The 27777-nt window shown below is 42.0% G+C and overlaps 1 protein-coding gene across 1 annotated transcript; it reads right to left on the bottom strand.

The window, feature by feature from the left end:
- Positions 1-1104: 1104 nt before the first annotated feature.
- On the bottom strand, positions 1105-22875 carry LOC120020068 (tetratricopeptide repeat protein 39C-like). The gene is made up of 14 exons (XM_038963506.1): positions 22416-22875; positions 10363-10411; positions 9248-9376; positions 8893-9004; positions 8218-8599; positions 6768-6936; positions 6442-6535; positions 6232-6339; positions 5882-5991; positions 5556-5679; positions 2603-2700; positions 2373-2477; positions 2228-2266; positions 1105-2020 (listed from the first exon to the last, which is right to left on the bottom strand). Exons 1-14 carry the CDS (start codon positions 22544-22546, stop codon positions 1928-1930), a joined length of 1743 nt encoding a protein of 580 aa, XP_038819434.1. The 5' UTR covers positions 22547-22875; the 3' UTR covers positions 1105-1927.
- Between the last annotated feature and the right edge of the window lie 4902 nt (positions 22876-27777).

Consider the following 27777-nt stretch of genomic DNA (forward strand, 5'->3'; position numbering starts at 1 on the left):
GGGTGTCAATACTTTATGAAGGCACTGTATATATTTTTTTAAAGAACCCAGTCGGGGTCTCAACTTACTATTGAGAGTAAGAATAATAGAATACACCAGGTCCAATTTTGAAATTTCGTTGTGCATCAGCAATTGTTCTCATTATGTAAGTCACTTACAGTCACTCAATTATTGCTTGTTAGTCTAGCCAGCTATCTAAACTTGTCCGAATAGCGACCAGGCACACAGGGCACATGCCCAGGGGCCCTGACCTCCAGGGGGCACACAATGATTTTGTTAGTCATTCTCACTCAGATATTATATTAACATGGCATAAGTCACTACAAAAATCAGTAGAATTGCACGAAATTAGCTGTAAAACAGATTTTTTTTTATACAACTGCAAAGTTCTCGCCACCCCATGGCAAAATGTGTAGAATTTCAGACAACTTGCTTTAAAAATATCCATTGCAGCCATTTTTAATCTCAATATCAAATCATTTCTGGGTAACAAATAAGTACCTTACTGTGATTGTTTTAAATTAAAATGGCCAAAAAGAAACAAAAATTGCTTCTTAACAAAGAGCAATTTCCCAAGAAAGAATTTCATTAGTACTGTCTGGGAGTGGTCTGAGTGGGGAGGGGAAATCTGACAATGTGCTGTTATTGGCAGATTTGGAACCCTTTCTTATTGGTCTATTAACTAATTTACCGCACGGTGAGGTCACCATGGAAGGCCAAAAACTCAAACTGCTCTTACACTAAAAGGGTATTATCATCATCATGTTCACAGTATTATTTGTATTTGTATTAAGGATCCCCATTAGCTGCTGCCTTGCTGGGGTCCAAAAACATTAAGGCTTTTATATACAATTTAAAATATTACATTTAATAAAACTTTTAACACATTAAGTGTGTTCCCTCAGGCTACTACTCTACTATCACATCTAATACAAAATCCATCTGTAGGTGTGTAGAGTGCATGCCTTATCATGTGTATGTGTGTCTGTGCCTGTGTGTGTATGTGTCTTCACAGTCCCCGCTGTTCCATACGGTGTATTTTTATCTGTTTTTTTATTTTTAAATCGGATCTTACTGCGTGCATCAGTTACCTGATGTGGAATAGAGTTCCATGTAGCCATGGCCCCATGTAGTACTGTGCACCTCCCATAGTCTGTTCTGGACTTGAGGATTGTGAAGAGACATTGCAGTCAACATTATTCCAACCTCCTAGTGTAGAAATATATATAAAACAAAGGAAAATAAAAATGTTGACTGCACTGGGCCTTTAAAACTGCAGAATGTTCTCTGCAACCCATGGCAAAATGTGTAGAATTGCAGGAAATAAACTTTAAAAAAAACAAAAAAAATCTCCCCAATTTACAGTGCCACGTGATGAGTATTAGCACAGGATTTGTGCATTCAGATGGTCTACTATTGTAACAGCAACAGGACATTGGACATTCAGGTCATAATCTGGCAGCAACCTAGGCACTGTTTAATTTATAATGGAGTGTGGCTTACCCAATGGCATACCCAGTTCTGCATCGGAACCCTTTCCCATCACATGGGAAAGAATAAAGATGGGATTGTACCATTTAGATAGCACTGACATTGATAGATTTCCCCCCAAAAATACACTTTTTCCTGGTAAAAAGTTGCATTTGCCTCCCAGCAGCAACTACTGTACATATTTGATCTGGTTTAAAACACACTAATACACTCCAGTAGTCTTAACTATTCCTGCATTATCGCTCCAGAAAACTCTTACTGTAAACTATACATTGCAAACTTGATGGCACATTCATTATATATAAAAAAAAACAAGTCAACTGAAAAACACATTGCAGTGAACCATCACAGTGCTGTGGAGATAAAGGGAGCCGTTTCCAGCTCCTTCTACCCCCAACACAAGCTAGGGTGGATGTATGGTCGAGAAAGGGTGCGGTCAGGGTGGGGTCACCTCCTCTCTCATGGAAGCCAGAGCTGAATGAATACGCACATGGAGCCTGTTCTCAAAGTCATAGCCAGCATAGTCCTCCTGTACAAACACACATGACATTACTACATCACATAGAAATATTCACAAGTGCACATATTGGTAAGGAAATATCAAATAATATAAAATGCATATTATGGATGACTGTCGGACTTGATTGATCATTCCAAATACTGCAGCTGAAAGCTACACGTTTCCAAAAACGAGGATACACTCTTGGCCCAGTGTAGAAGTGAAGTCCTACTGTACCTTGGCCTGGAGCATCAAAGCTCTGCCCTTCGCTTCAGACTGAGAAGAGAAGAACCACAATCTCAATCAACTACCGCGTTAAGCAACATACACGTTCTCTCCTCGGGGTTGACACGTTGCGCGATACACCATATACACAGCTCACCTCAGGGCTGTCCAGTAAGACACAGCCTAACTCGTAGATGGAGTAGGGCTGCACATAGGAGTTGTTTTGACAGCCCATCTCATCTCTGGCAGCCAGATGGAAGCACTGCAATGTTCAATGACATAATAAAGAGTAGTAAACATTCACTATTCTGACTACATTAATATTTGTAGGTAAATACTATGAGTACTTTGTTTTCAATACATATAAATATGGTGAGGAGACAGAACCTGAATGGAGTCGTTCATGTTGCCGAGACATCTGTGTATGTCACCAAGGAGCAAGTTTTTCAGGCCGGCACATGAGATGTCATCTAGTTCCTGCAGAACTGAGAGGAGACAGAAACAACCCACTGAATTTCCTTCCAGATTCACAGGAATTCACTTTCATGGCACCACCACAACTAGTCAGCGAAAGCTCAATAACCACGCTGACTGAAATTGTAGCAGATACTGGAAGTGTTGTGTGTGATGTCCTGCATAGCCAAAAGAGAATAGGCTATAATTGAATGTGCAGCAACCGTGGTGGTTGGGACTGGGAGTTTGATCATGTGCATGGCTATTGCGGAGACCGTATTAAGTCAAATTCCACGGGACCATTTAGTCGTGGTAATCGCCTCCTATTGCGATCTGTACATGAATGGCGCTGATGCGTTTGTAGTACCCAACTTGCTTACGGCCGTCAGGTCGCTAATGGCCTAGTGCTCAGCACTCTATTGTCCCTCCATCAGGTCCTAATGGCCTAGTGCTCAGCACTCTATTGTCCCTCCATCAGGTCCTAAGGGCCTAGTGCTCAGCACTCTATTATCCCTCCATCAGGTCCTAAGGGCCTAGTGCTCAGCACTCTATTGTCCATCAACTCACTCTGACATCAATGCAAATACCACAGAAAATCACATCCCATGAAAAACAGTACCATGCACCGTTAGACTACATTGTTTGACATCACTGTGATGATCAATTTGAAGAAAGTTCAACAACAGATCGAAACAGTGGAAAACATGGTCGTTGTGGATCTTGTTTCAAAGCCAAACAACAAAATGGACAGCGCTTTCTAAGGTGAAGATTAATTAAAAGCATTTAAGACGTTGCATATAGATCATGATACGCATATTAGAGCTTACAGTATGCATAGGCCTATGTGCCCAAACCTGAAAAAAAGCCATTAAAATAATGGTTGTTCCTAATAACCTACACAGCATATTACGCACGGCAGACACACACTTTGCTACATCATTGGTCTAGCCTATACTCCAAAATTAAATCGTTTTTTCCCCTCTCTTCATAATTAATAGGCTAACATTTAGCTACAGAATCTCTCACCACCGTGCGTCTCCATCTCCTCCTCGCTCTCCTTCATTCCTTTCTCGAGTGCACAGAGGGGCTGTCAACAGTTTAATCAAATATGTTTCGTTGTGAAAATATGTTACGATCAAATGTTCCCGCACAGATTACACTAGGTTTCCCATATTAAGCACTGGGTAGCTTCAAGAACAGGGTTGGGGAGCCCATGGCATACAGAGTTTGGGCAGAATATCACCTGTCACGCAGCGAGAGGCTGCTCCTCAAACAGGAATATCACCTGTCACGCAGCGAGAGGCTGCTCCTCAAACAGGAATATCACCTGTCACGCAGCGAGAGGCTGCTCCTCAAACAGGAATATCACCTGTCACGCAGCGAGAGCATGCTCCTCAAACAGGAATATCACCTGTCACGCAGCGAGAGCATGCTCCTCAAACAGGAATATCACCTGTCACGCAGCGAGAGCATGCTCCTCAAACAGGAATATCACCTGTCACGCAGCGAGAGGCTGCTCCTCAAACAGGAATATCACCTGTCACGCAGCGAGAGGCTGCTCCTCAAACAGGAATATCACCTGTCACGCAGCGAGAGGCTGCTCCTCAAACAGGAATATCACCTGTCACGCAGCGAGAGCATGCTCCTCAAACAGGAATATCACCTGTCACGCAGCGAGAGGCTGCTCCTCAAACAGGAATATCACCTGTCACGCAGCGAGAGGCTGCTCCTCAAACAGGAATATCACCTGTCACGCAGCGAGAGGCTGCTCCTCAAACAGGAATATCACCTGTCACGCAGCGAGAGGCTGCTCCTCAAACAGTGGTTGATGCGTGGAGTGAAGTAAGGGTTCTGATAGACATTTCTATATGCAACCCTGTGAAAGCAGAGCTTTGATGGTTGCCACTATAAAGAGGATCCCAGCTGCTACTATGATTACTTCTCAGCTATTAATATTAAACACATTGCTCCGCTGCAGAACCAGAGTAGCCTACCTGGCATGCTTGAAAAAGGAACCGCAGGAGCCTCCATTCACTATTGGAGTGCAAACGGATGACAGGTCTTTTTTCCCGCGCCCGTTTGATAAAATGGGCCATTCTAAATTGAAATGACTTTAATATATTTAAAGCCAACATTAAATTGAGAAAAGTCTGATGGGTGAGAATATGATCACTTCATGAGAGAACAGCGTGTGCCGCCTGAGGCAAGGAACAGAGCGCATCATGCAGCACATTTCTGGTTTGATTTCTAAGACATTCTAAGGTTTCTCTCTCTAAATCTAGCGTGTAGAACCCGCTTCAAATGATCACTTTTATGCTCAACATAGCCACTTCATATGTGCACTCGTTCGGGGGTGAGAAAAACATCCTTTCTACTTTATTCAGCTAAGCTCAATTATATTCTTCTTCCTATAAAATCATATGATCAAAAATAATGGCATGGGATTTATAAGCACATCTTGTCTGCTAAATGAACTAGCCTACAGCTTAGGCTGCCATTGGCAGGGCACATAGCCAGATATCATCTTCTGAGTCGGCTTGTATGTTATTCTGTTCTTCTGAAATACATTTTCTTCACATCATAATGTTTCTTTAGACCTGCCTAAAATAAAATGGATTCATTGTGATGGTATATATTAAATGGATTCAGACTTTTTGTTTTTAAATGTTCCAAAAGGCGCTCATTAGCGACTTGTATGCGGAGGCCTGGAGATGCTAAAAGTGTTTACATTAATTTACGGTCAATTACCGTGAGACGGGCAGTAACTTGCATGAGTTACCGGCTGATAAAATGTCATCAACGCCACAGCCCTATGTATAAGGGGTCTGTCTATGCATGTGTTGATGTGGTCTGTGTATGGTGTTTCCTGTACGTTTTCACAGCGTACCTTGGCTCATGGTCTGCAGCTTAGAGGTGGAGCAGTTAGGCAGGGCCTTCCACAGGTAAAGCACCTCGATCACAGCCAGGATACACAGCTCTCTGGATGGGGAGTGTTTGCTTAGCCTCTCCGCCTGCACACACACAGGCGCACGTTTACAATCTCAGCCGAGAAGCAGAATTCTACTCACTACATAATCAACTGCCAATTTTCCTCCGTACAATTACTTCAGATCACCTTGTAACTGTGTGACTCGCAAAAGGATTTCTCCTCACTGGAAGTAATAATTCACATGGATATCTATAGAAATGTGCTGTTGCCAGTCCCACGCTCACCCTCTGCATAGAGAACTGTTCTATCTGATTGGTGTTCCGTTTCAAAAGCTTGTGTACGTCCTTGAAGACAGTGGCAGCTCCCTCCAGATCGCCTGACGCTCCCTGGCACACTATAGTGGACCACAAACACAGAGAGATGTCCAGGCGTTAGAGTCTGCAGGGTATCTCAACAGCAACATATTACCGTTATCAGAGGATGTAAGCCATTATTGCTAATAGTTCAGAAGCTTTTCATTCAGGTGAGTTAACGTTCCCAGTTATGGAACTTATTTTACTTTTGAAGAAAAAACAAGAGGGCGTTCTTCTAACCCCACCTCTAATTACATGACTTCTAACCTCTGCCCTCTCACCTCCAGTTAGGTAGGTGTAGTAACACTGGGACCAGCGTGACTCAGTCGCCAGACGCTGAAAGGCCTTGTAGGCGTCACCGCACTTCAGCTCGATCATACTGCACCACCCTGAGAGCAGAGAGAATGAAGTGTCACTCAGGAACAACAAGGTAATGGTGTTATATACGTTAAGAGTTGAGGTTTAAGTGAGGAAGTAAAAGCATATTGTACCTATTTCATACAAACAAATATGCTGGATCTCCCTCTGGTCTGTAGCCAGCTCTAAGGCATTTTGGAAGGACGTCAAGGCACTGTTGATCTGGCACTGGATGAGTTGAGGAGAGGGGGAAGATTAGGACAAGGAACACACTACAGCCACAGTTGTAGACACAGGTTTCCTTGTGGTATCTGTCTACTTCTATCTAGGTTGTGTCGAGTAGTGTACACTGGAGCACAAGAAAATAGGTGTTATTATTGGCGACATTTAGGTTGAACCACTTCATTTAAATTGTGTTTTAAAACATTTTCTCTCTACTGAACATGGCCCAGGTCCTTACCTCCAGACGCTGCACCCTGCCCTTGAAGAATATGAAAAGGGAGGAGTTAGGGTATACGGGCTCCTTTCTCTGGAGGATAGCCTTCGCCTCCATCAGACCGGCCTGTGTGTCTGAGCCTTCAAGGGTAAAGAAGGGTTGCACTACCGTGTGGTACCACAAGAGGGCCAACCTGCCACAGGGGGAGAGAAACCACCGTTATTGACAACAGTGAGAGGAATACCGGTGAACATCAGCATTCAGAGAGTCAGTCAAGAAACCAAGACATATCACAGCTGTCGGTAAACATATGACTCATTTCGAGTTGAACAGCCTGCTACCACACTCCGCAAATACGTCAGCTAAAAACAAAATCAATCAATATTCTGCAGAATCAACCGTTGCATGCAGCTTAGATGTGAAAGCAACAGCACTTGAAAGTCCAAGACAAATTTCCCTTCAGGCACAATAAAGTTAATCTCATCTTAAATGTTGAACATGTGTCTTCCTAAAATAAATACAATCATTGTTCTCTGCCAAGGCATTGAAGTTCAACCAGGACAGGGGCATCAGCCAGCTTCTCTCTATTATTAAAGCAGTTAATCTTGGCCCCTGGCAGAGTGGCAGAGAGCTAATGGGTTTCAGGTCTGGTGAAGGCTGTGGTTTTATCCCAAATGACAACCTATTCCCTATATAGTGTACTACTTCGAACAGAGTCCTATGGGCCCTGGTCAAATGCATTGCACTGCGGAAGGAATGAAGTGCCATGTGGGACACACCCTGTGTCTTCTGCCTCCTGCTGTGGATGTGTGGGCAGAATCAAATAGCGGAGAATTTCTAATCAGTATGGTGGTGACTCCAGTAATAAATAAGCTGTTCAATATGAATCGCTGATATTCTCGAGGGCTGCCGAGTGGCGCAGCGGTCTAAGGTACTGCATCTCAGTGCTAGAGGCGTCACTACAGGCCCTGGTTCGATTCCAGGCTTTATCACAACCGGCCGCGATTGGGAGTCCCATAGGTCGGAACACAATTGGCCCAGCGTCGTCCGGATTAGGATTTGGCAGTAGGCAGTCATCATAAATAAGAATTTGTTCTTAACCAACTTGCCTAGTTAAATAAAGGTAAAAAAATACAAATAAATATTCAGAGCCAGCTAAGCTGCTCTGTATGTAGTAGGGGAAACAGACCAGGGACCTCTCTCTCAGCTCTCTCAGGTCTGCTGGTTCTTTTCTCTTCCCAAATAATCACACTACTCTGTCTAGTCCATGTATAGGCTACATTACGTAGGATTACTACATATATTTTCTATCATTAAATACATGGTCACCATGTCCATATGACATATGTTGAATGAGATAAATTATTACACAGCAATGACCCCAAAAACAGTTCAAGCCAATAAAGTAAAATAAACCAACACAAGACAACAACAAAAAAGACACCCTATGGTCGGTAGTGGTACACCTACTCACGTAGCTAAGGGGGCCTTCATGTCCTTACTTTCACTGGCATACGCAAGGGCGGACAGCCCCTGGTGACGGTCGCCGGGGAAACCCAGAAGGTTGACGATCTTCAGCAGGTGCGGCGGTATCATGGAGATGCACAGGTGGAACAGGCCGTAGCCAAAACTGACCGAGCCCTTAAGCCGGGATAGGGCCTCCGGGCTCACCCCATTGGTCCTCTGGGTTGGGAGCTTGGCCGCGCCGTGGTTGGCCTGGTCAGTGGATGGAGAGGGAGACGCCTGCTGGTTGGAGGACCTCCTCTTGCTGCAATCCTGCAGCTGGCTGATGTCGCTGTAACACTTGTTGTACATCTTCCAGGCTTTGCGGAGGATCCAGCCTCCTCTGATGTATGCTGGGTGGGTTTGGGAAATCCATGAGATATGATTAACATAAAGCAGCTGGATGTTAGAGTACTGAGAGACATGGTCTAGATACCAAGGCCCATTACAGCAAATCACTTATTGAGCATGCATTATAATCAGTATGCAAGATATTGAAACAGACCTACGATCTTCTAAACTGTACCAGTGAGTAGCCACAACACAGTGCAGTCCTTCAGTCTAGTAGTAGCAGCACAGCCAATCTGTCAAGCAGTCAGCTATAAGCCTACACGCAGGTCAAGGTAGAAGTGAGGAGGCGTCTCACCTGACAGTTCCTGTTTGATGAAGGAGAGGACAGCGAGGTACACCTGGCAGTCTGCCACAAGGATCTGTCTCTGGAGGCGGTCTACTATAGCCACCCCTGACCTCTGGGGGTCCTGGAGGAAGGCCAAACACACAGAGCACGGTGAGGTCAACGTCTAAACTGCAGAGCAAGGCCAAACATACATCTGTAGCAAAGCCAAACACAGCACCGTGAGAGAAGATGACGTCAACTTGACATTGGCAGACCGCAAGACAAGTCAGGCGTGTGTGGATAGAGGAGGTGGGAGGTGCTACATACAGGTATGAGCTTCGATGAGGTTAATTAGGTGTGCGTGTACACATTGTATTTCACTTACACTCCTCCTGATCTTATTTTTGATGGTCTCGATGACCCCGGCATTGTCTCGCTCACAAAGTCTCTCAGTGGCTCTGAGGTCCTCAAAGGCTATCTGCATCTTCTCCTCCTCAAACGTCATCATGGCATTCTACACACACAGGCAGATTCATACAGTACCAAGTCAGGGCCTTGCTCTCATTCTAGACAGTATGGTAGTCTTGGCGTAATGCCTTATCATGTACCAACACTATTGTTTGAAAGTAGGCTAAACAATTATCCTGTCAGCAACAGACATGCGGTCAAATATATTGGCACCCTAGCACTATACAACGGAGTGGAATGTTCTGCTTTCTCTTGTTGAAAGGTAATTTTTTCACCCCTTAGGTACCTGAAACGTATATTACCACAGGTAAGAAACTACACAGTAAACAAGAATCGAAATAATTTCTACGTTGAATAATTTTGTTTTTTTGGGGGGGGGGGGGGGGGGGGGGGGGCTCCTGTGCAGTTGTAAATCAAATAATTACATGTATGAACACTAAACATTATTTCAATTTCAACTTATTTTAGATGAAATAGTGAAACGTGCAAGGCTGCCAATAAATTTGCCCTCAACTGTATAACAATGAACAGCACAGCTAGACAACCAACTATTCATCCTGGACTTACCAGACTAACATGTTATCTACTGTGATCATTTTCAAAGATGTGCACAAATAATGTATTCCCTGTCAGTATTCAAACCCACCGTGAGCCAATTATATCAGTTTGGTGAATCACCCGCCAGCAGCGTGTGATGCACAGCAAGATTAGTGCTGAGGATATCCCGGGTGTGCTATTATTTGTGTGACCTTCAATTCATTCAGTCAATCTGCACCGTAAATCCACTATGACAAGGTCTATGTATGAAATAGAGATGTACTGTGAAAAGCCAACTATTGAACTAAAAAGGTTGGCATTCAATAAAACGTACAACATAACAGACTGTAATACAGACCTCTTCCTGTTCTTCACTCCAATAGAATCCAATTGTCTGCATTGCAGAGTATCAAATGAGAATATCAGTGGAATTTGGGAGACGTACAGTAATTCAGTCAGAAGTTGACCTCCTCTGACCTCTCCACCCCTACTCACCAGGAAGCTGACAAAACTGGCTCCGAAACTCATCAGTGGACTGTGGGTCCTAGAAGAGAGAGGGAGACAGAGAGATGGTTGCGGTAAGGCTAAAACAGTTCAGTTTCTTAAGAGAGACAGCCAGGACAGGTGAAGATGGGTGAGAGTTATAGGGTTGTTTCAAGTCAAACTTAGGTATCCTCCAGCAATACCATCTGGATCTCTTCATTGTGCAGAGCATCTGAAGACAGCGCTCAAAAGGTGGCAGAGTCGGGCTAAAGTAATTACTTAAATGTGATTCGTAAGACTGCTCCATGAGAACGTTTAATAGTAGTCGCATTCATGCCTCAAAGTCTGGATGGTTATTTACTTCCAAGAACCCTAAATTCTAAACATTTCCATTTAAGATGACAGTATAGCAATATGGGAGGATGAAGGTGTCAACATTCAGTTCCCTTCATCTCTTATGACAGCTCAGAGCTCAACATAATTAGTGGGAGATGTGACATTTGGGGTATCAGCAGGAGACAAAGCTGTGTGTGTGTGTGTGTTTGAGGATCTAACTAAGCCTGTCGCGTTTACTCTGTATTTTTCACTTTCAAGTCCCAAAAATGGCCTGCTCTAAATTATTCCCGAATTCAGAAGAATTCAAATGTATTTGGTTGGAGGCAAATTAGTCAATTACTAACTCAATTCTCTCACCTGTGGTAAGTAGCAGGTGCCTACAGAGTAAAAATAGCCATTCAACCAGTTTTGAAAAGAGAACATTTTAGGCCCAAAAGACTCGTTAACAGCTTCTACCCCCAAGCCATAAGACTGCTAAACAATTCATTAAATGGCCACCCAGACTATCTGCATTGACACCCCCCGCTTTTGTTTTACACTGCTGCTACTCGTTGTTTAGTCTATGCATAGTCACTTCACCCCTAGCTACAGTGCATTCGGAAAGTATTCAGACCCCTTGTCTTTTTCCACATTTTGTTTCATTAAAGCCTTATTCTAAAATGTATTAAATGAATGTTTTTCCACATTAATCTACACACAATACCCCATAATGACAAAGTGAAAACAGGTTTAGACACTTTTGAAAATGTATTAAAAAACACAAGTATTCAGGCCCTGTGCTATGAGACTCGAAATTGAGCTCAAGTGTTTCCATTGATCATCCTTGAGATGTTTCTACAACTTCGAGTTCACCTGTGGTAAATTAAATTGATTGGGCATGATTTGGAAAGGCACACCCCTGTCTATATAAGGTCCCACAGTTGACAGTGAATGTCAGAGCAAAAACAAAGCTATGAAGATGAAGGAATTGTCTGTAGAGCTCCGGGACAGGATTGTGTCGAGGCACATATCTGGGAAAGGGTACCAAAAAATGTCTGCAGCATTGAAGGTCCCCAAGAACACAGTGGTCTCCATCTTTGGAAGAATTTGGAACCACCAAGACTCTTCCTTGTGCTGGCCGGCCGGCAAAACTGAGCAATCAGGGGAGAAGGTCCTTGGTCAGGTAGGTGACCGAGAAACCGATGGTCACTCTGACAGAGTTCCAGAGTTCCTCTGTGGAGATGGGAGAACCTTCCAGAAGGACAAAAATTGCTGCAGCACTCCACCAATCAGGCCTGTATGTAAAGGCAGTAAAAGGCACATGACAGCCCGCTTGGAGTTTGCCAAAAGGCACCTAAAGGACTCTCAGACCATGAGAAACAAGATTCTCTGTTCTAATGAAACCAAGATTGAACTCTTTGGCCTGAATGCCAAGTGTCACGTTCGGAGGAAACCTGGCACTGTCCCTAGGGTGAAGCATGGTGGTGGCAGCAGCATGCTGTGGTGATGTTTTTTCAGTGGCAGGGACTGGGAGACAAGTCAGGATGAAGGGAAAGATCGGAGCAAAGTACAGAGAGATACTTGATGAAGTCCTGAGCACTCTGGTGCAGGTTCTTAGACTGGGGTGAAGGTTCACCTTCCAACAGGACAACGACCCTAAGCACACAGCCAAGACAATGCAAGAGTGGCTTCGGGACAAGTCTGAATGTCCTTGAGTGGCCCAGCCAGAGCCGGAACTTGAACCCGATCGAACATCTCTGGAGACAGCTGAAAATATATGTGCAGCGACGCTCCCCATCCAACCTGACAGAGCTTGAGATGATCTGCAGAGAAGAATCGGAGAGACTCTCTAAATACAGGTGTGCCAAGCTTGTAGCGTCATACCCAAGAAGACTTGATGCTGTAATCACTGCCAAAGGTGGTTCAACAAAGTACTGAGTAAAGGCTCTGAATAATTATGCAAATGTGATATCTGCTTTTTATTTTTAATACATTTGCTAAAATGTCTAAAAAACAGTTTTTGCTTTGTCATCATGGGGTATTGTGTGTAGATTGATGCAGATTTGTTGTTAATCAATTTTAGAATAAGGCTGTAACGTAACAATGTGGAAAAAGTCAAGGGTTCTGAATACTTTACACATACACAATTTACCTCAACAAACCGGATATCATTACCCCCAGTATTTAGCTTCATTATTGTTATTTATTGTGTTACTTTAGTTTATTTAGTAAATATTTTCTTAAAACTGCATTGTTGATTAAGGGCTTGTAAAGTAAGCATTTCACCTGTTGTATTCGGCGCATGTGACAAATCAAATTGGATTTGATTGTACTCCATTATAAAATGCAAGGATGCCAATAGCCTGGAAACCCGACATTTAATTTAAATTTACAGTGGCTACAGAAAGTATTCAGACCCATTCACTTTTTCCACATTTTGTTGTGTTACTGCCTGAATTTAAAATGGATTCAAATGAGATGTTTTTGTCACTGGCCTCCACACAATACCCCATAATGTAAAAGTGGAATTCAAACACAGATTCAACCACAAAGACCAGTGAGGTTTTCCAATGCCCCGCAAAGAAAGGCACCTATTGGTAGATGGGTAAAAATAAAAAAAAGCAGACAATATCCCTTTGAGCATGGTGAAGTTATTAATTACACTTTGGATGGTGTATCAATACTCCCAGTCACTACAAAGATACAGGCGCCCTTCTAACTCAGTTGCCGTTGAGGAAGGAAACCGCTAAGGGATTTCACCATGAGGCCAATGGTGACTTTAAAACAGTTAGAGTTTAATGGTTGAGGCTGGATTAACAACATTGTAGTTACTCCACAATACTAGCCTAATTGATAGAGTGAAAATAAGTGAAAATATTCCAAAACATGCATCCTGTTTGCAATAAGGTACCAAAGTAAAACTGCAAATGTGAAGAAAAAAAATGTGACAAAGAAATTAACTTTATGTACGGAATACAAAGGGTTATTCTGAAGGCACTAATTCTACGTTGGGCATAACTGAGTGTTTGGATCAGGAAAGTTTACTCTCACGACCTCAACAAGCCAGAATATGGAATAAAATTATATTTTAACTTGCTTTACTGGTTATCCGTGTGGTTGGTAATTTTGCAGGTAGGAATTCAAGACAATATATCCACAGGAAAGTACAATTATATAAACTTTTCAAAGCACTCGTAGTGCGTTCAGATGTTTCTGCACATGCTTCATGTGAAGCACTATGTAAACACATGCACGAGCTTGGCAAGTATGCAAGCTTCTCATGCATATATTTTCATCTTGTGCGCATACCCCAGGTGACAGAAATCTGTATGTATTCCTACCTGCAAAAGGACCAACCACACGGAATGACTGTTAAAAGGAAGTTTAAATATACATTTTATTCAACACGCTATCCTGATCATTTCAATGTAAGACCCTTTACAGGCGAGGCAAGAAATCTACTGACTTAGACCTAGTCACATTGTTGATCTAGATATGAATAATGATGACAATGATTTGGTTGCTGATGATATCTGACAAGTGAGGAGGTACTGTGAACAGTTTGAGAACACCAACTTGTTTGCTCTCGGAGTGTAACCTTGATTCAATGACTGACATGACGGGAATGGGTGTGACCTGCTTTGTATGGTATAGGCCTACAACCCAACCACTGCTAACTCAGATCTTTGCCACGTTCAAGACAACTCGAGAAACTCAGAGTTAAAATGTGCATACTTTTGTTTTTGCGTAGAACTTATTTTTGGTTAATTGTGATAGTTTCCAAGTGCTAAACTCAGACCTCTTTTTCTACAACGAGTTTCCAAGTAGTACATTTCTGAGTTTCCAAGTTGTCTTGAACACAGCAATAGTCTTCCCATCTGGGGTGGGATCTTAGCTAAAAATCTAGTTCAAACAGGTTCTTTGACAAAGTACAGCTGTACTGCAAAAATCTCAAAATCTATTTATTATTTCAATTATCCTTGTAAGATATATCCCTAGTCCAGTTTGGCTTGCTCATCACAACAATCCTCTCAAACTTACAGTATAGAGAAGTGATAAGGACATTAGCATATTGCAAAAGTGCTTGGAGTCAACACTTTCGCATTGCTTTGAGGGAAAGAGGAAACACTTCATATTAGAGAGAACTGCAAATAAACACTGAATGACAATGTCTCTTCCGCATGATACAAGACAGGTCTGTAGCTAGTTCGCTGCAGGGAGAAACAAAGCAATGTATTAAACAGCTTTATAGAGCCAGTGAGCAGGGAAAGAGGTGTCTACAAACTATGACACAGTTGTGGAAAAGAGAGAGAGACAGAGAGCTTGCAGGGGTGACGGCAAAATTCTGCTTTCGGCTGTGTAATGGCTGACTTTCACACTTTATAGAGTTATGACCACAATATGACATTAGATGTACATATTCCCTCAGTGACACTCTCTTCCTGATCTGGTTCAGTTAAGGATACATAACAATAAAAGTGTTTGTTTCACTTAAACTGGTGTGCACACACATGCGTATGCACAAACAGTGGAGGAGTTTAAAGTGACTAAAATGTGACAGAAGTCCCACCTGCTTTGAGGCCCACATTTTCAGCAAAAATGAACATTAACCAAATAATTAAATATATATATATATACAGTGGGGAGAACAAGTATTTGATACACTGCCGATTTTGCAGGTTTACCTACTTACAAAGCATGTAGAGGTCTGTCATTTTTTATCATAGGCACACTTCAACTGTGAGACGGAATCTAAAACAAAAATCCAGAAAATCACATTGTATGATTTTTAAGTAATTCATTTGCATTTTATTGCATGACATAAGCATTTGATCACCTACCAACCAGTAAGAATTCAATCTCTCACAGACCTGTTAGTTTTTCTTTAAGAAGCCCTCCTGTTCTCCACTCATTACCTGTATTAACTGCACCTGTTTGAACTCGTTACCTGTATAAAAGACACCTGTCCACACACTCAATCAAACAGACTCCAACCTCTCCACAATGGCCAAGACCAGAGAGCTGTGTATGGACATCAGGGTTAAATTGTAGACCTTCACAAGGCTGGGATGGGCTACAGGACAATAAGCAAGCAGCTTGGTGAGAAGGCAACAACTGTTGGCGCAATTATTAGAAAATGGAAGAAGTTCAAGATGACGGTCAATCGCCCTCGGTCTGGGGCTCCATGCAAGATCTCACCTCGTGGGGCATCAATGATCATGAGGAAGGTGAGGGATCAGCCCAGAGCTACACGGCAGGACCTGGTCAATGACCTGAAGAGAGCTGGGACCACAGTCTCAAAGAAAACCATGAGTAACACACTACGGCGTCATGGATTAAAATCCTGCAGCGCACGCAAGGTCCCCCTGCTCAAGCCAGCGCATGTCCAGGCCCGTCTGAAGTTTGCCAATGACCATCTGGATGATCCAGAGGAGGAATGGGAGAAGGTCATGTGGTCTGATGAGACAAAAATAGAGCTTTTTGGTCTAAACTCTACTCGCCGTGTTTGGAGGAAGAAGAAGGATGAGTACAACCTCAAAAACACCATCCCAACCGTGAAGCATGGAGGTGGAAACATCATTCTTTGGGGATGCTTTTCTGCAAAGGGGACAGGACGACTGCACCGTATTGAGGGGAGGGTAGGGGCCATGTATTGCGAGATCTTGGCCAACAACCTCCTTCCCTCAGTAATAATAATAATAATATGTATATATATATATATACACACATACATACACACACACACAGTTGAAGTCAGAAGTTTACATACACCTTAATCCATAACATTTAAACTCAGTTTTTCACAATTCCTGACATTTAATCTCAGTAAAAATTCCCTGTCTTATGTCAATTAGAATCACCACCTTATTTTAAGAATGTGAAATGTCAGAATAATAGTAGAGAGAGGGAATTATTTCAGCTTTGATTACTTTCATCACATTCCCAGTGGGTCAGAAGTGTACATACACTCAATTAGTATTTGGTAGCATTGCCTTTAAATGGTTTAACTTGGGTCAAACGTTTTCGGGTAGCCTTCCACGAGCTTCCCACAATAAATTGGGTGAATTGTGGCCCATTCCTCCTGACAGAGCTGGTGTAACTGAGTCAGGTTTGTAGGCCTCCTTGCTCGCACACTCTTTTTCAGTTCTGCCCAAACATTTTCTATGGGATTGAGGTCACGGCTTTGTGATGGCCACTCCAATACCTTGATTTTGTTGTCCTTAAGCCATTTTACCACAACTTTGGAAGTATGCTTGGGGTCATTGTCCATTTGGAAGACCCATTTGCGACCAAGCTTTAACTTCCTGACTGATGCCTTGAGAAGTTGCTTCAATATATCCACATAATTTTCCTTCTCATGATGCAATCTATTTTGTGAAGCACACCAGTCCCTCCTGCAGCAAAGCACCCCCACAATATGATGCTGCCACCCCCGTGCTTCACGGTTGGGATGGTATTCTTCAGCTTGCAAGCCTCCCTTTTTTTCCTCCAAACATAACGATAGTCATTATGGCCAAACAGTTCTATTTTTGTTTCATCAGACCAGAGGACATTTCTCCAAAAAGTATGACCTTTGTCCCCATGTGCAGTTGCAAACTGTGGTCTGGCTTTTTTATGGTGGTTTTGGAGCAGTGGCTTCTTCCTTGCTGAGCTGCCTTTCAGGTTATGGCGATACAGGACTCGTTTTACTATGGATACAGATACTTTTGTACCGGTTTCCTCCAGCATCTTCACAAGGTCCTTTGCTGTTGTTCTGGGATTGATTTGCACTTTTCGCACCAAAGTAAGTTCATCTCTAGGAGACAGAACACGTCTCCTTCCTGAGCGGTATGACAGCTGCGTGTTCCCATGGTGTTTATACTTGCGTACTATTGTTTGTACAGATGAACGTGGTACCTTCAGGCGTTTGGAAATTGCTCCCAAGGATGAACCAGACTTGCGGAGGTCTCCAATTTTCTTCTGAGGTCTTGGCTGATTTCTTTTGATTTTCCCAGGATGTCAAGCAAAGAGGTGCTGAGTTTGAAGGTAGGCCTTGAAATACATCCACAGGTACACCTCCAATTGACTCAAATTATGTCAATTAGCCTATCAGAAGCTTCTAAAACCATGACATTTTCTGGAATTTTCCAAGCTGTGTAAAGGCACAGTCAACTTAGTGTATGTAAACTTCTGACCCACTGGAATTGTGATACAGCTTGGATTGCGTCCTACCTGACAGGTCGCTCCTACCAGGTGGCGTGGCGAGAATCTGTCTCCGCACCACGTGCTCTCACCACTGGTGTCCCCCAGGGCTCTGTTCTAGGCCCTCTCCTATTCTCGCTATACACCAAGTCACTTGGCTCTGTCATATCCTCACATGGTCTCTCCTATCATTGCTATGCAGACGACACACAATTAATCTTCTCCTTTCCCCCTTCTGATAACCAGGTGGCGAATCGCATCTCTGCATGTCTGGCAGACATATCAGTGTGGATGACGGATCACCACCTCAAGCTGAACCTCGGCAAGACGGAGCTGCTCTTCCTCCCGGGGAAGGACTGCCCGTTCCATGATCTCGCCATCACGGTTGACAACTCCATTGTGTCCTCCTCCCAGAGCGCTAAGAACCTTGGCGTGATCCTGGACAACACCCTGTCGTTCTCAACTAACATCAAGGCGGTGGCCCGTTCCTGTAGGTTCATGCTCTACAACATTCGCAGAGTACGACCCTGCCTCACACAGGAAGCGGCGCAGGTCCTAATCCAGGCACTTGTCATCTCCCGTCTGGATTACTGCAACTCGCTGTTGGCTGGGCTCCCTGCCTGTGCCATTAAACCCCTACAACTCATCCAGAACGCCGCAGCCCGTCTGGTGTTCAACCTTCCCAAGTTCTCTCACGTCACCCCGCTCCTCCGCTCTCTCCACTGGCTTCCAGTTGAAGCTCGCATCCGCTACAAGACCATGGTGCTTGCCTACGGAGCTGTGAGGGGAACGGCACCTCCGTACCTTCAGGCTCTGATCAGGCCCTACACCCAAACAAGGGCACTGCGTTCATCCACCTCTGGCCTGCTCGCCTCCCTACCTCTGAAGAAGTACAGTTCCCGCTCAGCCCAGTCAAAACTGTTCGCTGCTCTGGCACCCCAATGGTGGAACAAACTCCCTCACGACGCCAGGTCAGCGGAGTCAATCACCACCTTCCGGAGACACCTGATACCCCACCTCTTTAAGGAATACCTAGGATAGGATAAAGTAATCCTTCTAACCCCCCCCCCCCCCCTTAAAAGATTTAGATGCACTATTGTAAAGTGGTTGTTCCACTGGATATCATAAGGTGAATGCACCAATTTGTAAGTCGCTCTGGATAAGAGCATCTGCTAAATGACTTAAATGTAAATGTAATACAGTGAATTATAAGTGAAATAATCTGTAAACAATTGTTGGAAAAACTACTTCTGTCATGCACAAATTAGTCTTAACCGACTTGCCAAAACTATAGTTTGTTGACAGGAAATTTGTGGAGTGGTTGAAAAGGCCCTTTCTGGGCACCATTTGTCATCGTCATAGTGCAATTAATGTATTGTTTAGTGTTGTGTAGTGGCTTTGCTGGCAGGCATCCTACATTTTTTTTTTGCCCCACCAAGATTTACATGCTAAAATCACCACTGAATCACGTTGACAGTATCCCTTTTGATTTAAACATTACATACATGTTTGCCCATGGAAGAAGTGGTCAGAAAGTTACATTTTGGACCTGAATGCCAAAACATTTAGTTGGACCATTTTGCATACCCCACCATACCATGAGACATCCATGTCATCACTGGAAAAGGTTGAGTTTTATATAATTTCAAAGCTTACAAACAATGTTGTCAATCTATTTCATTATTATTATTTTTTTTATTATATATTTTTTAAACCTTTAATGTCAATTAACTAAATTACACGCACTCGTTTTTTCTCTCTTCATATTCACATATGCTGTAGCTTTGACTACAATTCAGTGGTTCCCCAACTACTTATAGTCCCATACCCCTTCAAACATTCAACCTCCAGCTGCGTGCCTCCTCTAGCACCAGGGTCAGCGGACTCTCAAATGTTGTTTTTTGCCATCATTGTAAGCCTGCCACACACACACTATACAAAACATGTATTAAACATAAGAATGAGTGTGAGTTTTTGTCACAACCCAGCTCGTGGGAAGTGACAAAGAGCTCTTATAGGACCAGGGCACAAATAATAATAAACAATCATTTTAATGTTTATTTAACCATCTTACATATAAAACCCTATTTGTTCATCGAAAATTGTGAATAACTCACCACAGGTTAATGAGAAGAGTGTACTTGAAAGGATGCACATAACTATGCAATGTTGGGTTGTATTGGAGAGTCTCAGTGTTAAATCATTTTCCACACACAGTCTGTGTCTGTATTTAGTTCTCATGCTAGTGAGGGCCAAGAATCCACTCTCACATAGGTATGTGGTTGCAAAGGGCATCAGTGTCTTAACAGCGCGATTGGCCAAGGCAGGATACTCTAAGCGCAGCCCAATCCAGAAATCTGGCAGTCGATTCTGATTTTTTATTTTATTCACAGAACCGCTTGTTGCAATTTCGATGAGGCTCTCTTGTTCAGATATCAGTAAGTGGACTGGAGGCAGGGCATGAAAGGGATAACGAATCCAGTTGTGTCATCCGTTTCGGGAAAGTACCTGCGTAATTGCGCACGCAACTCACTCAGGTGCTTCGCTATATCACATTTGACATTGTCCGTAAGCTTGAGTTCATTGGCACACAAGAAATCATACAATGATGGAAAGACCTGTGTGTTGTCCTTGTTAATGCAGACAGAGAAGAGCTCCAACTTCTTAATCATAGCCTCAATTTTGTTCCGCACATTGAGTATAGTTGCAGAGAGTCCCTGTAATCCTAGATTCAGATAAGAAAAAACATCACTCAGGCCAGTCGTGTGAGAAACTCCCCATCATGCAAGCGGTCAGACAAGTGAAAATAATGGTCAGTAAAGAAACTTTAAGCTCGCCTCTCAATTTAAAAAAAAACGTGTCAATACTTTGCCCCTTGATAATCAGTGCACTTCTGCATGTTGTAAAAGCGTTACATGGTCGCTGCCCATATCATTGCATAGTGCAGAAAATAGACGAGTTCAGGGGCCTTGCTTTAACAAAGTTACCCATGGCTTTTGCGCCATCAGTACAGATACCAACATGAGCAGCAGCTACGTTTGGCTACATACGGACCCTTAGTGGAATTCCCACGAGAGAGTAACGGTTAAAGTGATTGGATGTTAATTATTTGACTAGGCTACCTGTATTTGACATTGTGTTGTTATTTCGCAAGATGGTTAAATTTTATTTTGGGCAGTGAAACGAGGCTACTCAGGCGAGAAAAAAACCTGACCCAAATGTATTGCCCCTTTGGAAAATATAAATTAACTGTTTGAAAATGTGAAAAAAATGATTTTTTTTTGTTGACGTGTTAATCACATTTTTATTTGCCGTACCCCCGAAGGCATTTACTTCCCCAGTTTGGGAATACCTGGACTACATCATCTGAGTTTTTTGTTGTTGTTGTGCCAGCCACAGGTTGAGAAAACAACATGATTTTGAGTACAGGGTGGTTGTCATTTCAATCATAGAAATATAATTCATAGAATGGACCTATCCCTTCAGACCACTTCAATTTAGCTGGTACATCATAAACATTTTATTGACATTTTTACTTCTAATTACTACCACAAAGAAGATCACCAGTCCACCCACAGTTGAAAGGCAACTTAAATGGTCATGTATATTCTCTTATCTATATTTCAATAGGTTCACCAAGGAGGATTGACAGCATAATTTAAAACATATATTCCATTTCAAGTCAACATTCTGTGTGGACCTCCAACCATCTTTGTGGTACCATTTGTAAGTTTACATTTCAATTGTAAACCCATTTTAGTACATTTATCAGCCAAAACATAACACCCATCCTGTATTCAATAGCATATCTCAACTGATGGCGAGCACAACACAAACATTATAGATGTAAAATAGGGTTTAAACTACAACATATGGTATATGAAGAAAAAGAGGTCACGTCAATTATATAAAAACGCGTAATGTACTTTTTACTCCATACATTTTCCCTGACACCCAAAAGTACTCGTTACATGTTGATTGTTTAGCAGGACAGTAAAATGGTCAAATTCACGCACTTATTAAGAGAACATCCCGGGTCATCCTACTGCATCTGATCTGTCGGTCTCACTAAACACAAATGCTTCGTTTGTAAATTATGTCAGAGTATGCCCCTGGCTATCCGTAAATGTAAAAACATGTTAAATTCCTTCTGGTTTGTTTAATGTAGGGACTTTGAAATTATTAACTTTTACTTTTGATACTTAAGTTATGTTTTAGCGATTTCATTTACTTTCGATACGTAATTAACTACATTTCAAACCAAATACTTTTAGACGTCTACTTAAGTAGTATTTTATTGTTAATTTTCTATTAAGGTATCTTTACTTTTACCCAAATATGACAATTGGGTACTTTTTCCACCACTGCAAATTGGTTTATACCCTATAGGCCTACTAATCAGTTTCACGTGGGCTTCCTCAATCTGAAAAAATAAACAAAGCCGGAAATAACAAACTATACAGCATAAATACTTATAGGATAACTCTTATAATTCAAATCTTCGCCACATCAAACAACCAATGAAACAGTATTTCAAGTTAATTGTTTATGGCACAGCACCGTCTAACCTGTATTTTCTGAAAAGTTCATCGCTCTCCTTGAATCCGTTGTTGAGCAGCATGTTTATTCCTTTGAATGCCAACTCTGCGTCGTCAATCTGTTCCGTCTCATGTTGTTGTGATGGTTCTGGGTCCGCCATCGATCACAACCCGTATGTTTAGTGTCAAGAACTGTTAACCAAGTTCCTATGCAGCGCGCTTCGCCTTTCAAACCACAACACACCGGAGAAATGGAAGCGACAGTCTAGACTGGTCGAGAGGCGGTGCACCTCGTCTCGTTGCCGCTACAGTGGGCTTCTACAGTAGCTCACAGCCCACTTCGAACTAACAATTGACACTATCGCATTTCTTATCATAAATTATTGTTTAATTTGATCAAAGGTGTTTGAGGTAGCTACAAGAATATCCTTGGTTTACATAGTTTTCTTCAGCGTTGTGTCCGTCTTCCACTCTGTGTTGGTGTGCGTTCCCAAATAATAGAGGAAATGGAAATGCGATGGTATTCTTGCCGCCAGTGATTCAACCAATGAGCGTATAGTATGTTGAAAATAGTGTTTAGAGGCGCTAGATATTATCAAAGATTTCACATGTGAAAATGAAGCTTATGTTTTTATATACAATATTAGGGAGTGGGAAATATGCCCTAATTTCTATATATCAACTACTTTGCAATGTCAAAATTAACAGACTAATATCCAAAAGATGCAACACTAATATTGGATAAGGGCATGCTTTTATACTGTAGGCCAGGGTTACTCAACTGTTACCATAGGAGGTCCAGAGCCTGCTGGTTTTCTGTTCTACGTAATAATTAATTGCACACCCCTGGTGTCCCAGGTCTAATTAACCCACTCACAAATGTCGAATGTTAGCAGTGGTCAAAAGGCAGGAATGCATATATGTAAAGTAAATGGTAGCTGATGTAACTGTCAAGAGTGAATACAACATCTGCACCAAAGTGTTTAATAATGGAAAAAGGTCATCAAGAATTATACAAAATGATATACAAAGCTTAGTCTATACTGAACAAAAACATAAATGCAATGCAAAGTGTTGGCCCCATGTTTCATGAGCTGAAATAAAAGATCCCAGGAATGTTCCATACACACAAAAAACGTATTTCTCTAAATGTTGTGCACGAATTTGTTACATCCCTGCATTTCTCCTTTGCCAAGATAATCCATCCACCTGACAGGTGTGGCATATCAAGAAGCTGATTAAACAGCATGGTCATTACACAGGTGCACCTTGTGCTGGGGGCAATAAAAGGCCAGACTAAAATGTGCAGTTTTGCCACACAACACAATGCCACAGATGTTTTAAGCTTTGAAGGAGCGTGCAATTGGCATGCTGACTGCAGGAATGTCCACCAGAACTGTTGCCAGATCATTTAATGTTAATTTCTCTACCAAAAGCCGCTTTCAACGTTGTTTAAGAGATTTTGGCAGTACATCCAACCGGCCTCACAACCGCAGACCACGTGTAGCCAAGCCAGCCCAGGATCTCCACATCCGGCTTCTTCACCTGAGGGATCGTCTGAGACCAGCCGGACAGCTGATGAAAATATTTCTCTCTAATAAAAAAGCCTTTTTGTTGTGAAAAACTCATTCTGATTGGCTGGGTCTGGCTTCCCAGTCAGTGTGCTTATGCCCTCCCAGGCCCACCCATGGCTGTGCCCCTGCCCAGTCATGTGAAATCCATAGACGGGGGCCTAATTCATTTATTTCAATTAACTGACAGATTTTCTTATATGAACTGTAAGTCAGTAAAATCATTGAAATTGTTGCATGTTGCATTTATATTTTTGTTCAGTATACTTGTTTGTGAGAAAATGGTCAATATATATGTTGGGTACATTTCTCTGTGGTGCCAGTTCAGTTGAATATAATTTGAGGCCATTGAGAGAAAATGTCTTGCTTTTTACCAATAATTGACTACTCCGGATCCATATCGATGATTATAAATTATTCTGTACAGACAACATTCACATAAATAAAAAATCCCAATGTAATTATAGTAGGCCCAAACATTTAATATGAGTTCATAGTTACATGTCACGAGAGATACAGAATGGTAATTCAAATGGTAATACCATTGTAGAGTTAATTGTTGTGACTGATATTTTCGTTGTTAAACTGGTCAACATGGCATTTCTTTTTTTAAAGTGCAGAGTTGCTTAGCCTATATGGTAGAAATTATGCAATACTGACCAAACAAACGCCACATCCACTCTAAAGAAATATATACTATTTTTTATAAAAAATGTATTTAACCTTTAGTTAAGAAAAAAAACTTATTTACAATGGCATCCTACCCCGGCCAAACCCTAACCCGGACAACGCTGGGCCAATTGTGCACAGCCCTTTGGGACTCCCAATAACGGCCGGTTGTGATACACCCTGTAATCGAACCAGGTCTGCAGTGACGCCTCTAGCACTGAGATGCAGTGCCTTAGACCGCTGCGCCACTCGGGAGCCCTAGTGTGAAGGGGAATGAGGAAATACAAAGGAAGAGCATAATTGGGGAAAAACAGACATTTCTAACCCATTACAATATCATACTATATTCAATAACAAGATGGTGATGGTAAACACATTTATCACAAAATAAATATACTACACTACAGACTAGCCCACCTCTCTTTATCTTCATGTTCCATACAGAGTAACATACAATTATATGCCGCTTATACGTCACAACATACATGCACGCATGCGCACGCACGCACACACGACGTGCAGTTCGCGAACAATTCGTTATTTTTGAACGACTCGTTTTACTGATTCGGGATTCATGATTCGTTTTTCTGAGTGACTCGTTCACTTTAGTCGTTCGTTTGACCTGCGTCCTACAACAGGTTTAATGGATAGCCCCCTTTTTTCGCCTAAAATGACATACCCAAATCTAACTGCCTGTAGCTCAGGCCCTGAAGCAAGGATTTGCATATTCTTGGTACCATTTGAAAGGAAACACTTTGAAGTTTGTGGAAATGTGAATTGAATGTAGGAGAATTTAACACAATAGATCTGGTAGAAGAAAATAAAGAAAAAAACAACAGTTTAAAATAATTATAATTCTACCACCATCTTTGAAATGCAACAGAAAGGTCCCAAATCTAGCCATCACTCTGGTTGTAATTCCGATGGTGTCCACAAGATGGTGTCCACAGTGTATGTGCAAAGTTTTAGACTAAGAAGTATGAGCAAGCTACGTTACATTTAGTGTGGAGTCACCCAGGTACATTTGAGCAAATCGCGAAGGACACGTTTACATTTATATTATATTTTTCTGCAATAATATCGTCAAATCTGTATACTTGGACTTTGATTTAGCTTTTCCAGTATTAGTAGCCATATTGTAAGTTCAACATTTGCAAAACACACAGTTTTCATAACTTCATAACTCTCCATATTCTTGCAGTTTTTGTCCAAAAGGAAAAGGCTTGCTGTCGCACAAGGTGAGCAGCAAACGTGTGCAACAGATACGGGATTTCCCATATCCATACTCCCGTAAAGCCAAGCTCATTGGCTATCTAGCTAGCTTTGTTTGACCCCGATTGGTGCTTATTATTACAGTCAATCAAGTGAAGACCGCCCGTGTCATCGCCATAAAGGCGTCGCTCTCTGACCACATTTGGTGTCCTATAGGATGTACTACACTCCTAATGATATAGTGAAGTCTGGTTACGTTTTAGGATCTCTGAGGAATAAATACGAACGTAATTTGACTGGTTGAAACAACGTTGAGGGTTACATTTTCACAGATTCCTATCTTTGCAAATTGATCGAGTGGAAATACAAAATCGATCGTGCATGCTATATGGACCTTTTTAGGTTTTTAAAATGATTTTATCTAACAAAACTACACTTCATGTTATCCCTGGGACCCTTGGGATGATACATCAGAGCAATATTTCAAATTGTAAGTACACATTTCACCTTCAGAGGTGAATTTATCAAAACCTATCGCTGTGAAAAAAAACTGTTTTGTTGTTAGGAGCTCTCAAACAATAGGATGGCATTTTTTCGCAGTAATATCTACTGTAAATTGGACAGTGCAGTTAAATTAACAATAATTTAAGCTTTCAGCCGATATAAGACACTTATATGTACCGACATTTGTTGTTTCTCTAAAATGTGCGATCATAACACACGGCGATTTGATACATGATTTACAACTGTCCCGTTGATGGAACGCCTATCCCTAAGAAGCACACAATCCTCCGGCTCAGCGACATGCTCCAACCACCAAGCACCAACTGTCTGTACTATGCGCCCAGGAAAATTGATAATTAGCATAGAGAAGAAAAAGGTATGTTTAGAACTGATAATTGATTACGTGGTGCAATAATTAATGCAATTAATAGGTTATTGAATATTATAACCTGGGTATGGTATACTGGTATATCAGACCGTATGCCAGACTGTATACCACGGGTATGTCAAAACATTTGTTTTTCCTGCTATAATTATGTTGGTAACCAGTTTATAATAGCAATAAGGCACCTTGGGGGTTTGTGGTATATGGTCAATATACCACGGCTAAGGGCTGTGTCCAGGCTTTGCATCTTGCCTAAGAACAGCCCTTAGCCTTGGTATATTGACCATATACCACAACCCCTCGGGCCTTATTGTTAATTATACAAGGGTGGGTCTAATCTTGAATGGTGGTTAAAGGTGCATTCTAGCCAGTGTCTATTCCATAAGTTACCACCAGCTAAATCTATGACATTAAAATGCCTATTTACTCTGTTCCATCTGACTGCGTATTCCACTGTCTCACCAGCCCAGCCAGACAATTTATACACTTCATCTCCACTATAAAAAGCATCTAGACATTATCTCACATTTCCTTTAGACTAACATTTAGTTTTCAATAGCGGAGATTTGTATAAACCTTGCTGTCTGTCTCTTCGACATTTGCAACATTGTTTCAATATTTAAATTCGATCTACAGCTGTCCCATAGTAATGAACGAGTCGTGACCAGACAGACAGGCAGCGTTTCTCAGCCAGTCGAAATGAATCATGAATCAACTGGCATAATTTTATGAATATATATACAAAGAAATGTCAATTGGAAAAAGGTAGAACGAAACAAAGAGCATCTACTGTAGTTTGCGGTCTTTCCAGCTTCAATTTGAAGTGATTTTGTTAGCTGTGGTGTTGGCTAGCTCCTCTGAACAAGTGTCCTGACGAGTGAGCACATTTTCTATGCCATGCGAAATAAATGTCACTAAAAAACAGATTAAACAAAAGCAAATGCAGCTACTTTGCTGTTATTCTGGCTGCAATATTTGACGTGACTAAGTTAGCCGTAGTTGGCTAGCTAGCAAGCAATGGATAAGAATGTTGCCCGTCAGTATGGCAATG

The sequence above is a fragment of the Salvelinus namaycush genome, chromosome 25, assembly GCF_016432855.1.
Source record: "Salvelinus namaycush isolate Seneca chromosome 25, SaNama_1.0, whole genome shotgun sequence".
Lineage (NCBI taxonomy): Eukaryota > Metazoa > Chordata > Actinopteri > Salmoniformes > Salmonidae > Salvelinus > Salvelinus namaycush.